The 18,333-nt window shown below is 43.8% G+C and overlaps 1 protein-coding gene across 7 annotated transcripts in view; it reads right to left on the bottom strand.

Annotated features, from left to right (window-relative positions):
• Nucleotides 1-18,333, bottom strand: part of Znf827 (zinc finger protein 827) — a 168,100-nt gene that overhangs the window by 50,751 nt on the left and 99,016 nt on the right. For all 7 annotated transcript variants that reach the window (XM_046458961.2, XM_046458964.2, XM_046458963.2 and 4 more), the window contains exon 8: nucleotides 12,368-12,471. In XM_046458961.2, the coding sequence (XP_046314917.1) occupies nucleotides 12,368-12,471 (104 nt within the window). The remainder of the gene's footprint in view (nucleotides 1-12,367; nucleotides 12,472-18,333) is intronic.

Here is an 18,333-nt window from a genome sequence, read left to right as displayed (position 1 = left end):
GAATGTCAGGCATGTGCCATTGCAGCCGGCCCCAACACTGTCATCTCTTCTGGCTCAAAACACCTCCATTCACTTTTGCTGCTTTCTAGGTCTACTGTATTTCTTCTGTCATATTTAAATATGGTTCTGCCCAAGTTGACCTTGTCCCAAGCTGCAGGCAGAGTTGGAAGACAGAAATGTCCGAGGGATTTGGTGTCAGGCATTTAGCATGAGAATATCCAAGACAGTTACTCCTTTGTTCAGAATTGAAAGAACTTATTGACATTTTCTGATTATAAAAGTAACATATGATTATTATAAAATGAAAGTCCATAAAATCTAAGTAACAAGCACTTGAAACTAAACTGAGTGAAGTCAACATTTATACATTTTCTCCTTTCTGATCCTTTTTCCCTTGTGCTCACATTTTTACAAATTCATTGGGATGTGTAACCTGATTTATATTCTCATGAACTCTAAGCAAAACTCATGTAACTTTGGCTTTTAATTAGGGGAGCCCACTGAAGGAAAAAAGCTAAGAAATACTGCTTTCTCTATATTTTTGAGTAGTTCACTTTAGATATTGTTCACTATGGCTCCAGATTATCTCTCTAAATGCCAGAAATATTCTCAAAAAAAAAAAAAAAAACAAACGATTTGAACACGAGGGTTTTCCATTTTACTCTTCTTAACCTTTAAAAATTACAAAAGTAATGTGAATTACCGGAAAACATAAAAGCGTAAACTGAAAACAAAGGACATCTCTCATTTACACCCTTCTGCCTTCTGTTCTTCAGTGGAGCTCACCGTCAGGTTATCGGTCAAGAGATGATCTGTGCATGTACAAGCATGTTGCGTGTGCATAAAAGGTACTGCCTCTTTAAATACAATGGGATCATGTCATCATGTCACACACCTATTGTCTGCAGCCATTTTTTTCTATGTCTTAGACGTCTTTTCAAATGAGTTCTTACCTATCCTCTTCATTCCTTTTTCAATGACTATGGGCTTTCCCATCGAATGCTGCATGCTTTATTTCACCAGTCCCTTACCCACTTATTCAGTTTGTCTTCAGGTCTTTACGCTGCAAAGCACCTACTTTAGAAGTATTTGCTCAAGTCAATTTACAGGTTGAACTAACAGCATGGCACATCAACCAGTTCACAAAGTCACACAGAGCGTTTACTGCTCTGTAACTTAGAGAATGCATTCCGCTCAGGATTTAACATAAGTTAGAGTATTTAACATAATTCTTCCCTTATGGAAGCCCCAAATGGGTTTCAGGGAGGAGAAGATTGGGATAGGATAGAATGAAGAGGCATTTGAGGGTAGGCAGCCACGGGCAGGAAGGGCTGTGCAGGTGGCCCTGGCCTCCCTAGCCCCCTCTGCACTCATTTCCAGACTAGGGAGGCGGGCAGCCTAGCGGCTGGAGAAAACTGTTTCTCTCTTCGTGTGTCAGAGACAACTGGGAAAGTGCCAGAACACAACATGCGGGATGTATTTCCCAAGCAAGAGGAAAGTGTCATGCATACTTTTTTTTTTTAATAACTTGAAAGAAAAAAAAAAAAACATATTCCCATCTCATGAGTGGCTGCAGTATCCCAGACATTCAGATCTCTCTCATGTGGTTTCCACTATGTCGATGGGGAGACTCCTATGTGAACTGCTGCACTATTTGGTCAAAATATAAAACTGTCTTTCAATTACATAATTTCCATTAAAAATAGAAGCTTATTTTTCTGGGCGCGGTGGTACACACTCTTGATCCCAGCTGCTGGGTTGACTGAGGCAGGAGGATCACAAGTTCAAGGCCACCCTGGGTAACTTAGCAAGACCCTGGCTCAAAATAAAAACAATACAAAGGGCTGCAGAGCTTGAGAGCCTCTGGGTCAGTTCCAAGTACCTCAAAAAACAAAAAACAAAACAACAACAAACCCCCCACAACTCCTTTAATAACAGTGTTCTTGAAAAACACTTGTTAGATCAAAGATGGAAAAAAAATTCTACATGATATAATTCTAATTTGGGTCTTGGGCTGGGGCTCATGGGCAGCACACTTGCCTGGCATATGTGAGACACTGGGTTTGATCCTCAGCACCACATATAAACAAATAAATAAAATAAAGTCTATCAACAATTAAAAAAATAAAAAATAATAATTCTAATTAATCCCAAACTTCAACATATAACTCAATGACGGGAATTTTATGACTGGAAATTTATTACTACTTGATTACCTCAAAATCAGTGCTAGATTTTTATCAGCATTGGGTTTTCACATTAAATTTGGTTTTGTTTTGTTTTGAGACAAGGTCTCTCTTTGTTACCCAGGCTGGTTCTGAATTCCTACGCTCAAGTGATCCTCCTGCCTCAGCCTCCCAAGTAGCTGGGACTACAGGTTGGTGCCTTGGTTTCACATCACACCCCTAAAGTCTTCTTGTACCTCATCGCTCCTGCTCCTTTGGGGGTTGACAGAATAGTGCTGAATCTAAGTTGAAAAAGTGGACACACGGTAGCCTGCAGTCTCTCTCCTGCCACAGTAGAACATCTTATAGTAAGAGGGGTCATTTGGTGACAGTGGGACCAGCTGTATTTGTAAAGGGATCCCTTTTGGTTTGCAGCAAGAGACAGATGTGTGTTATAATTGAAGTCTCATGAAATCTCTTTAAAACATTTAAGATGACTACAGTTCTACAAGCAACACGGTCTTTCAACAATATACTTTCTTTCACCCGAGATTTGTTGAGCAACTATTTGGGGGGCAAGCTTCTGAGATAATGGCCAACAAGAAAGTTTATGCTCAACAAAAAGCTTGTACCTAAGCCAGAAGGCTGAGGAGAAAACAAGAAATTGCAAATACCTAAGGACATAGAGGAAGTGCCACCTGCTACAGTTCTGGGATTCTAGAAAATGGCTTCCAAAGAAAGCAGAGACTACTGATTTTTTTTAAAAAAAGTTGCATTTGGGGACAAGGTGCATGTGCATGCAAAGACCAGAGCTTATCGTGGAGACACGGGAAGGCACCAGGGATGACACCATGAGACCTGCCTTCTGGAAAGAAGAGTCTGGTTGCAGGATGGAGACAAGGGATCAGAGGGGTTGACACTGGGACAGGGAGAACAGCCAGGGGCGGTTGTTACAATGAGAACCAGAGATGGAGACTTGAATAAAAGTGTTGGCAGTGGGACTGGATGAAAAGAACACACTCAGAAAGATCTAGGAGACACATCAATGTAGGAGGCCGTGGTCATGACATGGAAGTGGAGGGCAAAGAAGAGGTAATGACAAAAGATGGTGGCACAATAGCCCTGACAGCCCTCTCCAGTTACTTCCTTGCCTTCATGCCTCCATACCTCACTTCCCACTCCTAACACCTACATAGATTTTCCAAGGGCTATTGAAGACTTAGCCTGTGTGGCAGAGCAGGCTGTGGGGGAATTCACTCTCTTGGGAGTAGCTTTAACCAGTGACTGTATAAATATCCCAGCCCTCTCATCTGTCAGGTAGGAAACTCCCAAGTGCGTATCCTACATTCCTACCCTACCCATAGTTCCCTCGTCAGCTTTCTGTCACTATGACAAAATACTAGAGAAAATCAACTTTCAAGGAGAAAAGGTTTATTTCAGTTCATGGTCACTTGGCTCCACTGCCTTTGGACCTGTGCTAAGGCAGTACACCACGGTGGGAGTGCATGGCAGAGGAAGCCATGACATCATGGTGGCCGGAAGCAAAGGGAGAAACACAGGGCCTGTCCCTAATGACCTAAATTTCTCCCACTAAAGGTTCTCCTCATAAAGGTTCACCTCCTAACAGCCCCACAGGCCGGCGACCGAGCCTTCATTCATGGGCCTTTGGAAACATTCAAGATCCAAACTACGGCGCTAGGAAATTCACCTCCGGTCATCATGCTGGTAACCTGTTGCCTAATGTCCACTTGACGGACCGTCTTGTTTCCCTGGCTCGTGTCCTGAGGCCTTGTCAGTGCTTCCTGGTCTCACTTCCTAAGAAACCTAAGTGCTCTCCAGTCTTCGTCTCACAGTCTGTGTCTGGGGGAGCCCAGACAAATGGAGTCTGAACTTAGGGTTAGCTGTGGTGGGTAATGAGGACGTTATCAACTGAGAAAAACGGAAGGGGAAGGTCTGCATTCATTCGTAAGTTCCTTTTGGGGAGGAGGTCTGTGGAGAGTGACAGGTTGGAGAAATGATGAGTTCGGCGGGGGACCTGCTGACTTCAAAGGAGCTCCAGGGACCTCTGTGTGAGGGGTCTCAGCAGAACACCTGGGGACGGCGAGTGGAACCCGATATTACACAAGTACAAAGAATGACCGCCCTCGGGCTCTTTTGGTTAAGGTCTTTGATTTCTGAATGATCAACTCAGAAAAGCTAAGTATTGCTAAGGGCCACTCACTAAATGAGGGAGAACGAGGACCGTCATTTCATTAGCTCTCCATCCAAAAAGGACCGTGGTGTGATGTGGGGGTATCTTTCTTTCTCACAGAGGGGCACCCGTCTGGTCTACATATGGGAATACAGAATGGATTCGTCTGAATGAAAATAGATAGACCAGTTTGTGAATGGAATGACTTTTCTGGTTTTTTTTTCCCCCTACCCTGGTTACCAGAGGGCAGTCGCTGCCCTGAGAAGAAATGACACAAAGAAGAAATTGCATGAAATGAGAATATGTATTTTTGATAGCAAAGGAATGGAAGAACATAGTGCATGTAGAGAAAAGGCCTTGTGGATTGAATTAAGCCAATCCCAAACTGAAGCCGGGGTCAGTCCATTGCAATTTTCAAACAAATACTCTCCATCATCCGTTACACATACACAGGAATTTGGCCTTTTATAGCATGACTCATTCTCAAGGTGTCTAAATATTCTTGCAACAGTAAAAACACAACCATAGGCACTGCTGAGGCCCAATAAACAGCATTTGGAATATATTAAGCGAGCATCTACGTATTTGCTCTGTTCAGAGGAAGATACGAGATTAAGCCAAGGTGGCCACAGCCCTGGGGGTCACCTGGCCTGGGAAATATAGTCCTCAAACTGGATTTTTAAAAGGGCTTTTGGACCATTTTCTACCAAATACCTATACAAGAGCGTTGATGCCTGTCTTTGACATCAAGTGACTCAACTCAAGTGCCTGATGGGCAGGGGTCAAAGGGCTTCCCAAATAATCACTTCTTTTTCCCCCTCTATCTTTTTGGGTTTTTCTAGATACCCCAGGTGAGGCATCTAAACTGGATACTAATTTCTCTTTTGTAAAGGTTACCAGCTTTTACAATAACCGGTACATACCAACAATTTAACTACTTTAATTAGTTAAAGTTTTGAGAAGGGCTAACTCAGACACAAAGGTGACAGTACCTTTTGAAAGACCTTTCTCTACAAACAGAGCTCAATGAAGTCAACTACTTTACTTTGGAAAATATGTACACTAAGACAAAGCCCTTTGGTGAGGCACAGATGGAAATACTTGGAACACACGATTTTTAACCCCAAATAATATTACCTGCATCAGGAAAAGCCATAACTGTAAAACGTTCTCTCTAGCCAACAACTGCACAGATGATATCTTAAGGAAGCCTATAGGCAGTGTGGAAGAGTTTTCAGATTTGAAACACAACAGAAAGTGGATATACCCACCTGGGTGTCCTCAGTTCAGGGCCACCTGCCTGTGCCACAAATAGAAATTCTCCTGCAAACTGCAGGTTGTATAACTGGAATCTGTGGTCGGAAGCTCTTGTGCACCCTATCATGGTCAGGAGGTAAGCACTAGGCCATCTAGACACACTTATTTGTAAATAAGCCGAGTGGCCTTGACAAATGCAGAAATAGTGTCATTAAGTACCCAGCTCAATGAATCTCCAAAAAAATTATCTATACATGTCGTCGGCAGCCAGAGAAAGAAACGGAACATGTGGCTACCTAGAAGCCACGCCTGTGCTGCTCCCAGCCACTACCCCTGCCCAACACTGTGTCTCTGGAGGAAGACTTAAGGGGACTTGTCCTTTCCCTAGCTCTCAGAGCAGGCAGCAGAAGGTTAGGAGTGAATCCCCTAAATTAGACTCTGATTTTCCCCTAAAAAGGGCCCTAAAAAGACCAAAAGGAAAGTGGAGATGAAGTTATCCTGCCATGGCAGATGGCAGGGCTCTTGAAATAGAGGGGATGTGGAAGGAGCTTGGAGACCTAATCCCCTTCTACTGGAAAGCGGGTTAGGACTAAACCCACGTTCTCCAAATCCCAGTCTAGAATTTTCTCTTCTGCATTGATGACCAAATCACCAATGAGTTCTGCATGTTGCATTTTATTTATTTAATCAGATATTATAATGCAACTTTGTAAAATCCATTTTTATGAATCAGGTGAAGCATTAAAATCTCTGGAGGTCTTGCCAGGTGCATGGCAGGAACACACCTATAATCCCATCAACTCAGGAGGCCGAGGTAGGAGGATCATAAACTTGAGGCCAGCCTGAGCAACTTTGTGAAACCCTGTCTCTACATAAAAAAGAAAAAGGGCTGGGGATGTAACTTAGTGGTAAAGTGCCACTGGGTTCAAGCCCCATCACAGAAAAAAAAAATCTACTAAAGTTCAAAGTGAGAGAAATATTTCAAGCAATTATGACATTACAAGGCATTAAAGGAAGAGAGAAAAGACAGAAATGGAATCAGAATATAGTAAGAAACAGTAAATACTTATCATGTAAATTCTTCCAAATATCTTACTTAAAGACTACTTTCTCTTCCTAACTTAAGGAAGGCAGGCCATCCCTAGTCATTAAAATGCCAGGTGCTATGGATGCATGTGGGTAAATGCCAGGGCGGGTGCCCTTCTGTTCACTGGCTGGTGACACATCATCTGGCTTAGTAGGCGGCACAGTGGGGCAGAGAGAGAGAGAAAATGCACTGTGCACTCCTGGGCTTGAATTCCTGCGCTGCCACTTGCCAACTCGATGACTTGGAACAAGTTATTAAATCATCCGAGTCTCCATTTAGTCATCTGTAAACTGGATAATTCCCATGTCTCGTTGAGTTGTTTCCAGAAGTAAATGCGATAACAGGGTCCTGAGCCTGACAACTCAGTAGATCCTTGATGGCTGACACAGAATGAATCTGTGTCATCCAAAAGGAATGGAAGTGAAAAGATACACACCAGCACCCGATGTTCTATTGTTTACCCACGACTCAGTCTGAATTTAAAAAGAATCTGCTGTATTTGAGAAAGGATTGAAGAGAACACTGTGCTGAAATCTGGGATGGTTTTGTATCTCTGTGTCTGTCTCTGTCTCTTGGTGCTGGGAAGTCTCAATATGCAGGAAAGTGACACATGCACATTAAGACTTATCTTTCAAGCCAACTGTCTTAAAAAGGTCTTTTCTATTTGGCCACAGCAGGCTGAGGGTTCTTGCAGGTGGTACTAAAATGCAAAGCATCATTTATTTAGATTTCAGAAAAGTATATGACATGGTGCTACCTGGATTAGATCGATGGGCAGAGCAGAGAGAGGAAAATGGATCATGAATCAGCCTAGGAACAAGGCAGACAATTCTAAACTCGTTTTTTGATTTAACATCAAATCCCGATATGGCACACCTAATCCTGAAAGGAACCCCGTTTCCCCTCTGCCTACCCAAATAAGCTTGTTTTTGAAGGGGTGCTAATGTTTTTATTATTAGTAGTAGGATATAAATAATAACAAAAAGATTTTTTTAAGGCAAGTTAGAAGAGAATGGGGGTATAGATTTACAAATATAATTGCTGATTTGTTTCCCATCATCTAAACTTCAGGCTCCATCTGAAATAACAAACAGAAGCACCAGTGGCTCCCAACACCATGAAAGAATCCCATGGAGACCCACTTTTCCCTTCACACCCACTCTGGTTGTATTTTTGTTTTTTGGCTTAATACAGAGCAAACATACTGTGACTTCAAAATCATAATAATGCAGAACTGAAGCTTCAAGAAGCCATAAGGAAACGTGCTCTTATATGGTTACCTTAATAACCCTTCTTTATTCAAAGGTAATGGCAAAACATACATAGCTGTAGAGGCAACTCTAATGGGTCTATTTTTAATACAGGACAGCCCCAGGTGCCCTGAAAAACACCCGACTTCAGAAGCTTTCTTCTATTAAGGTAAATCTTGTACAAGTGAGACCACTATAAATTAAACAAAGTACATTAAATTATACACAGTCAGTAATTTCTCTCACTGACAACAGGAAAGCTCTTATTTCCTTTGCAAAATTGCCACCAGCAACACCACCGCCCAGGGTGCACTCAGTAATCCATTCATGGCATGAAGGGTGTTTTGTCCCCTCATCTCTCTAGCAGGAAGTGACAGTGGTTGTTACCTTGTCAGTTTAATAAGGATTTGGGGGTTGGTAGTGTAGCTCAGTGGTAGAGCACTTGCCTAGGATGTTTGAGGCCCTGAGTTCCATCCCCAGCAAAACACACACACACACACACACACACACTCGGACTCCTGATATCACCACTAAGATAAGTGACCATGTTAGGTCTGGGCTCCTGACCATTCTGTGGCTCTTGGGAAAGTCAGTCTAGAAATACTGGCAGCAACCGTGACCAGGACACCGTGAGGCTCTGTGTTCATTCTGTTTCTCAGCTTCGGTGGCAGCTGTGAGTTTGGGATACCATCTGCCGAAGGCAAATGCCTAGCTAACTGTGCTATTCTGGATTTCTTCACAGTGCACGGTTCTACCACCCTTATCCTACTCTGCTCTTCCTCTGGCTACATCCCTCTTTCTCCATCAGGCTGAAACCCGGTCCCAAAACCTGACTCTACCAGGGACCCCTCAGGCTCAGACTTCTTCCACCTGAAATGATTCTCCCCTTTGGTACCTCTTCTGCTTGCCTGCCCCCTGGCTTTACTTGGAAGGTACCTGGAAGAGAATTTCATCCCATGAGCAGGTTAGTCAGCCTTCCATTGCTAGGAAAAACTCACAGTTTCAGAGGCTTTGGTCCCTGTCACTGGGCCCCATTGCTTTGGGCCTGAGACAGTACAGTACATCATGGAAGAGGGCCTGTTCACCTCATGGTTGCCAGGAAGGAGAGAGGGGGTGGGGAGGTAGGGAAAGAGAGAGAGACAGAGAGAGAGATCCCAATATTCTCTTTAAGAGCAAGTTCCCAATGATCTAACTTCTTTCCACTAGGCCCCACCTCTTAAAGGCACCCCCCCACACACACAACAGTGCCATGCTGAGGACCATGCCTTTAACACATGAGCCTCTGGGGAAGGGGGGTACATTTCAAATCCAGACTACAGCAGTATACACCGCTATCCAAGATACATTGTTGAAATAATGCTGTGTGTTTGCAGCATTTGCCGGGGATTTCTAGGGGATTTCTTAGCCTGGCACAGGCTCAGTAAGCCTCATTACTTATGGTCTCTACCAATTGGGAACCTAAGATCATTCTCTGGGCTGACATTTATCTTTGCATTTTCTGTAGAAAGAAGAGGTTTGCTAAGTAAATAAAGAGTAGAAATAATATTTTAATGGCAATGTTTAAACTAGCTGGGAGAAGATTTCTAAGGATCCCATGGCTTTCATTTATATACTAACAACAAATTATCTACCTGGTGGTCTTCTTTCTGGCTTCTTCATTTCTGCACAGCTACTGTCATGCCCCGATTCACCCCTCTTACGGCAAAGCTGAGCAGTCTCCTAAACCAGTGGACTTGGCCTGTCCACTTCCTCTCCCCCTCCTCCTCCTCTGTAGCCCAGCCCTCACTGATGATGCTACCCTAGGACTAGAAGACTCTCCCTGGGCCCCTCTTACCACACCCTCCAACATTCAGCCATCTGCTGCTCCAATGGTCTTCCAAATTTTTCTGTAAATATTCCTGACTCTTTTACCCCAGGACTTTGAGATTCTCAACTCTGTAGCTTCAAGTTCCCTGTTCCCAGCACTGGATTTAGCAGAGTACTGGATAAATGTAGGTCCACAATATCTACCTGAGACCCCTCAGGGCCAGATGTATTTTGGGATTCACAGTTTCTCTGATTTCAGGATGATGATACAGTACATCCAATGTATTTTAGGTAGCATCCAAACAGTACTGGAGCAGCATTCATCAAGGATGTTGATATTTCTCCAACAAAACATATGAATTTCTCCCTTGTTGTAATATATAAATAGCTTTCCATTCTGTTTGGTCACAGAATAGTTTATTCAAAAAGTTTTTTTTTAAAATTTTTTTCACTTCAGAATTGTGTTACAGGATTAAGGAGCTGTAGTAGGTTTACCATGGCCATTTTATACTGTCCAGACTTTAAATAATACGTTTTTCTTTAAAAGTCTCCATATTGCAGATTTTGGTTAATTCAAACTGGTCTTCTCCACAGTTAGACCAAATTACTGAGGCTTTCCTTACCAGACTGTGTTCAGATTATGAGAATTTCATGATCATAAGGCTGCCCTAGCATTTACAAATTTTCCAATTCCAGCTCTATTTCTAAAGCATTTTCACCTTGCTATTAGGAAACAAAAGTCCCCATTGAGTTGCTTATTTTAGCAAAATGTAGATGTGTAGTAATCATTTTGGTTGTCTTCTGCCTAAAGAAGGCTTTGCTCGAGAAGGATAGATTATCCTTAGTAGGGTGGATTTACATTTTTAAAAATCCCAGTTAGGCTGACCTCCTCCCTTCCCACCCCCAGCCAAATAAGAGTTAAACATTTAAGTGTGAGTTTATCTAATGTGTAACCTAAGTCTATAAAGTGCTCCACAGGAAAAAACAAACAAACAAACAAAAACCGAAAAACCTCCACACACAGTTAAACATATACTAGTATCACTCATCTGAACTTGACCAATAAGCCCTTCTTTAAACACAGCCAAGCCAAACACTACGCAAACGACGCAGGGCTTGGGCTCGTACATACATCATGGGATGCAGGCCGAATGGGTCACAGCACTCTAACAGGCAATTCCTAGGCAGTTATTTTGACATTAAAAAGTCACAATCCATCAACTTAACAGCAGGGCAATAATTTTGGGACCAGGGAGATGGCTATTCAAAATGACACTGTGGGAAGTAAACAGTAGTTCTAAGAGCCCTGTTTGCGAAGGAAGACATAAACTAAGTGGAATTTCTTTCCACCTCTGGAACTAGCTATTATTATGTAATGTGCTCTTGTGTAAGCATGTTATTTCTGGGGGTTGAACTGAAAAGTTGTGCCTGTCAGGCCTAAAGAACATGCAGGTACCTGGACCTGGCTAGATGCATGCAGATGAGAAGAGATGGATCCCCCATGACAACACCTCAATGTGTGTCCAAACATTTCCACTGACCTGTGGTACCCCAAGCCTATATTTTAGAAGATATAAGTTACCTGACTCTGCACACTGCAAATTAATCAATCAATCCTCCAGTGCCCTATGATATGGGCCTCCTTGGGGAGATGGAAAACACCTGAATTTTATCTTGAGGGATTACTGGAGCCAACAACCCCACGGTGAGCTCTTCCTAACCCACATATCCTTGGTCTCCCACTCTGTTCTCCTGGACAAGGATCCTCTTCCACCCTTCGCCAATGCTTCTGAGATTCTGTCAGCAGCTGGATGGAGCGACAGCTGGGAAGTTCCCAGCTACTAGGCTGGTGATGAGACTGGGGTGAGAAGTGGGGAGGGGGTGCGGACTCCAGTGAATGGTCTCCCATGTTCTCATTTCATAATAACCCCGAGAGCACACGCATGAGCCCTAAGGGGTGGCCATGCTGCAGATAAAAGGACAGTGCCACTTTTTCCACTCTTTTTTTTTTTTTTTTAAACTCTTGAAAGGAGAAATGAGAGAGGAAGAATGGGTAAGAAATGCATACCGATGGCTGAAAAAGCAAACAAGAGCTTTGGATGGATACATGTAGATACATGTCTTGGAAGAGAGATGCAATCTGGGTGGTGAAGATTTTCTTGATCAGCTATGTTGCTTCTATGGAAACCAAAGTAGTCTCCGTAGCAGCCCACACCCTGCCAGGGTCACGACTAGCCAGAGTGGGGACTAATGTTCTTACCACAGTCCTTCCCTATTTTGCTGCTTGCCCGACATGCTGACAGCATGTAAGACAAATTATTTTCAGTTTGTACTTTACTATTTTAAAGAAAAAGAAATTCACTGTATGGACAAAATACCAACAAGTAAGAACAATCACCTCTTAAAGCAAAGATGAAGAGGTCATCACTGTCCACATCTTGTTTTAATAAATATTTGTGGCTGTTTAAATGGTGTTTCATGTTCATTTCAAAAATTTCCCTTCATGGAAACAACTAGAACACATTAGCTCAAATATCTGAAAATCCACACATTTCAGAAAAGCTGTTCTTAAGCAACCAATAGAAGAACAAAGTCAATTCTGGTTCCATACCTGGAGCGGATATTCTTCCGTGAAGCACAGACTCACTGGGCAGCAGATCTTTTGAATTGGAGGTGAATGGTGATTGTCTAAATGTGTCTTCTGAAAAGAAAGGGCTGGGGGTAGGGGAGGAGGAGTGAGGTTTAGTAAATTAAGGTTATTTCAGTAAATTAAAGTTATTTAAGACACCCAGAGCATCTGGACCCAAATATATACACATACACACAAAATACTGCACAAGGTGTTGTTTTAAATAATGCTCAAAGATGATGATATTGTATTAAAGACAGCGAAAGACAAGTGCCATCTGTCCATTCTGCCTACTGGCTTTATATTTAGGATGCACAGATTAATCATCACCTTTGAAACACTGTTGAACCCATTGAGGGGGCAACCGAGTGGTCATTTTACTCTTGCTCAATGCTTTCTCAGTATGGTTTGCCCAAATAAAGACCAACTGCCTGGGTCAGAATCAGAAAGACCTTATCTGTTTTTTTTTGTTTTTTTTTTTCTTTCTTTCTTTTTCCTCCGTTGTGGAGATGGAATTGCCAGTCCTGGTTCACCCAAAATCTGTCATCTGACCCTGAGGGATTCTGGTCGCCACAGAAACTGCATCTGCAACCATAACCAGGAACTGGGTTTAGGCTGCAGGAGTGAACCCTGAGAGCAGCGGAGCAACCCTGAGCCCCTACTGCACCAGCTAGACTCAGAAGCAGGACCACCAGACTCCAGCCAGGGCTTTCCCCTCGTACCACAGCCACAGCGAAGGCAAAGGTTTGGATGCTGTTAATGAAGGGGTTATAACCCAGTCATGGGGTCCACCTTCCATCCCTCTAAAATAAACAGTAAAAAAAATAAAAAATAAAAAAGTATGGCAATCCCAAGTGAGAATACGGCACCATCCATCAGCGTGCAACCTGGAAAACGGGAAGCCCTATGTACACCCGAGAAAACTGAACCGGAGAACCAGGTGTCCAGGCGGTGGAAGGTCCATGGGGCAGTAACCTAACCCTGGGACGGGAAGAGCAGAAAGCCACCCCACCCTGAGGTTAGGGCGCCAAAAGGAGGGCGTCAACAAAGCCCTGGGACCGGGGTCACCGGGCTAATGGCAGAGGCAGGAGGAGCCTGCTCAGGGGAAGGCGGAGCCAGAACTGGAGCCACGGAGAAGCAAGTGCGGCGGGAGGGCCGCGGCTCCTTCTCAAGTCCCACCCCCAAGGCCCACAGGGCCTCTGATTGGCTGAACCTTCCCAGTAGGCGGGGAAACGCCACATCAAGGGATCCGCCCCCTGCAAACCGCAACTTGGAGGAAGAAACGGACGCCAGAGAGCACAAGCCTAGGGCTTTTCAAAACGTGGCACGAGGCTGTGATCACTATTATTGAATATCAAAAGGGGGTTATTAAGATGAAATTGAAAGACTTTTTTTTTTAAAGTAAAACATACATTGATGGATAATAGTGTTTCCACGTGACTGTTAGGCTAGATTTAATGCAACTGTGCCTGGCATGCTTTTTATTTATATCATAACCACATGACAATTTAAATAGACTAAAAAACTGAACTGGCTAGTCGGGCATAGTGGTGCACACCTGTAATCCCAGCTACTCAGAAAGCTGAGGCAGGAGGATGGCAAGGCCTTTCTGGGCAACTTGGTGAGACCCTGTCTCAAAAAAAAAAAAAAGAAAAAAAAAAAAAAGCCGGGGATGTGGTTCAAGGGTAGAGTGCACTTAAGTTCAATCCCTTGAGCCACAAAAACAAACAAGTGAATGACAAAAACTGGCTATAGGCTAGGGGTGGGGATAAGGGAAAGGGTAGATTTGTAATTTTATACCAAATACCTTGTAAATTACAAGCTATAGAAACACTTTGAAAGATGAAGCAGCAAACCACGGTGGCTAAGTGCATGCACTGGAGAGTAGGCATGCACTTAGGAGCTGTGTGACATTTGACAAATTACTTAACTTCTCTGAGCTTTCATCTTGTCTACAAAATGGAATGATAATGTATGGGCATCTCACATAGGAACTGGAGGATTAGGGAGGGTACATGGAATGCACTTTGCATAGTGTCTGGCAAATAATGAGTGCTCAATAAATGGGGACTATATTGTTTTAACTTGGTTCTCTCTATAGCCCAAAGGGGAGCATAAATGAATCAACTTTTCCACAGAAGTAAAAGGGTAAAGTTCCCTTTGTATTAAAGCCATTACAAAATTAATGGAGGAAAGGCCACTCTGATTTTGAAGAGTTGGTTAGGTGCTGGGGGATTCGGCTAATTTTCAATCCTTCCGTTAAAAATCTTGCTAAGGATCAAGACCTTCTAAGGAGAACGGAAGATTGCCAGTTGAACCTAGTGCAACCCTGCTCAATTCCAACATGATTCGCTCTGAAGCTCATACACTAGGTGACAGTGACACCCTGGTGTCTGAGTTTCCAGTCCACATGGGAAACACTGCAGGGGCACAGGGAGAAGGTCAGGCACTAGCCTTTTGCACGATAGTGACTCTGGCTGTAGAAAGTGCCTGGAGTCTGCAGGTTCAGGGGAGCTCATGGACCTGTAGTCCGACTCCCCTTTGGGAACACCAAGAGGGCCAAGAGCCATCTCCAGAAAGGGTGTCTAGAAATAGCAGTGCCACTGAGAAACATGGCACCAGCTTCATTTTTACAGTAATGACTACAGTTGTTACAGTGGCTGCCCTCGGTTTTACAGTAACTGCTCAGCGAGTGCCTATGACACGCCAGGCCCTGGGAACTGCAAGCCAGCAGTGGCCCCTGCAGAAGAGAGGAGAGCTTAGAAGAGAAGGCAGGTAAAGATGATGGGCACGTTGAAAACCAAGCCTAGAAAGAGTGAAGAGGCTGCCATGCTACGTGCAGGGGACAGCTTTCTGGGTTCTGCTATGCGGTGGCCACAGGTGAGCTCTGCATCTTTCAAAGGGTGGATTGACATCCATGTGAGGACCCAACCCTGTTACTGCTGAGTTACTTGGAAGAAATTGAGTTGGAAGGGAGACAGTGACTGAGTGAAGCAACTTTCCAAATAATTTTCTAACCTGGAGGCCACTTCACCCTGTATGGCAAAGAATTCTTCTCCTGCAGGAGGGAGGGTTCCGAATGCACAAATGCACAGACGCAGCAGCACTCCTTTATGGGGGCTGAGAATGAAGAAGCTTCTAGAAATCAAGGCAGCATAAGGTCTTATATAACAGGTTAACAGAGCATCAGTGTCAGGTCCAACATGCCAGGGACATGCTCTGCATTCGTACAGGGAGGTGAGGAGCGCAGAGGGCTAGCAGTGTCGAATCAGAAGGATTTGACTGAGTTTGAGGTTCTTATTGGCCACTTGGCTAAGTGAACTTTCTCAAGTCAATAACCTTGCCAGCGGCAGTTTCATCTTTGGAAAAAAGAGGTTCAGAAATTATAGGGGCACTGTGAGCATTCAATGAGGTCTTTAGTGTTATAGTTCTTAGTACAAGAGCCCATGCTCAATCAACAGTAGCAACTAACACTAAGTATCTAGCATTGCTTTAAAGTGCTGTGTGTGTGTGTGTGTTGGACTTAAATTAATCCTCACAAGAACCCAATGGGGGGTGGTAGCTACCATTGTTATTACCCCTATTTTACTGATGAAGAGATTTAGGCCCAGAGAAGTTACGTAGTTGCTCTTGCCCCTGAGCTAAGCCAGGATTTGCATCAGGGTAGGTTGGCTTTCCTGGCAAAGAGATCTTGTGTGGTCTCTTAATACCGAGGGAATTCTGGACAATATGGATCTGTGGATCCTTCTTGGAATGGATAAAGCAAAAGGAAGGAAGAGGCAGGAGGGATGAAGGGTGTAGGAGCCTAGGAAGTTGAAGGCAGTCATTTGCAGTTGAGAAACAGAGCAAGTGAAAACAATTTTAGTCACTAGTTCTCTCTAAAATAATATATGCCCCCATTTTCTAAAACCTCTGCAACCCACGGGCCTGGCCAGTTTGCAATTTTGAACAGTCCCCACGATCTGTACCCACTGCTTTTGAGGGCAAGCTGGACTCTCTTAACCCTGGTTGAAAAAGGCAGGGTATTGAGGCCATTAGGTGTTTATAAACCACCACTTTAGCACCAATGTGAAGTCCGTGGTGGCATCATGGCCGTGCACACAGCACTATAGTAACCTTTTAGCTGTGCAGACCAGCACTGCTTTGCAGGAGGGCGAAAGGGATGGATAAGTGAACTGGGAGCCTGCCCTGTAGCATGCGCTTGCTGAATGGATCAGTTCTCCTGTACCATCGGTCATCTTAACTCTGACCATGTACTGAGAGGACAGGACACTGAGAAGTGCAGCTTGGGACTAAGAAGGTAGGTTGAAGAATATGGAGACACTCTCCCAGGCATGCTTTTTCTTCTGCTGAGCCTCGCAGTGGGTGGACAGTGGAGAAGACACTGGCTCTCAGAGGACACCTGGCTTTGCAGTGGACGCAGCACCCCGGAAGGCTATGCTGAGGCTGTTCAGTGACTGTCACTGTTGGGAGAGGGTGGCGGAGACAGAAGTTCCAGGAGGTGCTTGATGCAGGATAAACCAGAGCTGCATCTTCCCCAGAGGGAAATGAAGCAGTCTGCCATGCACACTCGGCACGTCTGCACAGGCCTTCACCTGGGAACCTGTTACAGATGACTCGAGACAAGGGGCCAGGTGGGACTGTCATGTGGCCCTGGACCTCTGACTCTCCCTACCCAAACTTTTGTCATTTCATTTGTCTATCAGAAGGTAAGCTAAGGAAGTGAAAAAAAAAGAAAAACTGTGAAAAAGAAAAGAAATTGATTTCTAGTTAATATCTTTGGTAAAAAGGTGGTAGGAGAGAATGCTGAAACTAATAACTCTCGGGAGAGGGGATCGTCACTTACTCTGTTGAATAATCTCCATCTACCAGGACATACTCCCTTGTGGCCAGGGACACAGACAGGCTACCTGGAGGACTGAGCTTCATTTAAATATTCTACAAGTATTCAATAGTGGTATCTGGCAGTTGTGGGTTTGGACTGGACCAGTCCAACTGTTCTGCTTCTTTTTCCTGTGTTTCATTACTTTAAAAAGATGTCTTACGAAACTTCTATCTATTTGAGTTTCTTTTCTGGATAAAAGTGAACCAGATGTTGACAGTGATTCCCACCCCCCCCCCCCCGGCCCCCAGTGGTTGTTCTTGTTTTCTGTAAAAAATCTAAAGGGCAAGATGCAATGGGGCAATGCTGTCATTGAGACTGGACAATTTCAGGCCTAAGATGGTACAGGCTGTGGGGTCAACAGCTCAGGGCTGCAAAAAGAAAGATTTACAATAAATAATAAAACAGTCCATAAAAGATTATGGCTCTAAATAGTGATACATTTTGCTAAGTGCCGATTGCGGCACAAATATTTCCACCTTTAACATCGAGGGCCAGCAGGGAGCTCCCCTTCACGCAGAGCAGGGAGCCTGGCTCCTTAATGCGTCCTCATGCGTCACCACTGAGATCAGAACGTTTCGGGAATTCTCACTCTGACGGCAAGAACCAAAACCAAACAAAAAGAAAAAGAACAAGAAGGTGGGGGCAGCGTGTAAGAGAAAGTTTAGAAAATAAAATTAGGCTTAGATGACACATAGTTTTAAAGGAGCAACATAAAAGAAACTTTTTTTTCCCTTTTAAAGGACAGCAATACTTTAAATTCTCAGCACTGAACTTGGGAAAAGCAAGGAGAAAAAAAGAAAGTTCAACAAGAAAGACTGCTCCAGAATGAGTTTTTACTCCGGACTCACAAGGACCTAGGTAGATCAGGGTGGAATAAAACTTTATTAAACATAAGAGACAAACTTTCCCTTAGTGATACCTGACTTCTATCTGCACACAGATGGCTTTAATGAATGGGGGGAAAGTGTATTTTTGAGTAAAAGTACTTGATCATCTGTTTACCTATGTTCATATGATATGAAAGGGCTTCCAGATTTCTTCCAAGAGCTAGGTATAAAATATG

The sequence above is a fragment of the Marmota monax genome, unplaced genomic scaffold (genome assembly GCF_021218885.2).
Source record: "Marmota monax isolate L192 unplaced genomic scaffold, Marmota_monax_Labrador192_F-V1.1 WCK01_AAM20220418_F8-fsc00002, whole genome shotgun sequence".
NCBI classification, from domain to species: domain Eukaryota; kingdom Metazoa; phylum Chordata; class Mammalia; order Rodentia; family Sciuridae; genus Marmota; species Marmota monax.
This window is presented reverse-complemented; position numbering and strand designations above follow the sequence as displayed.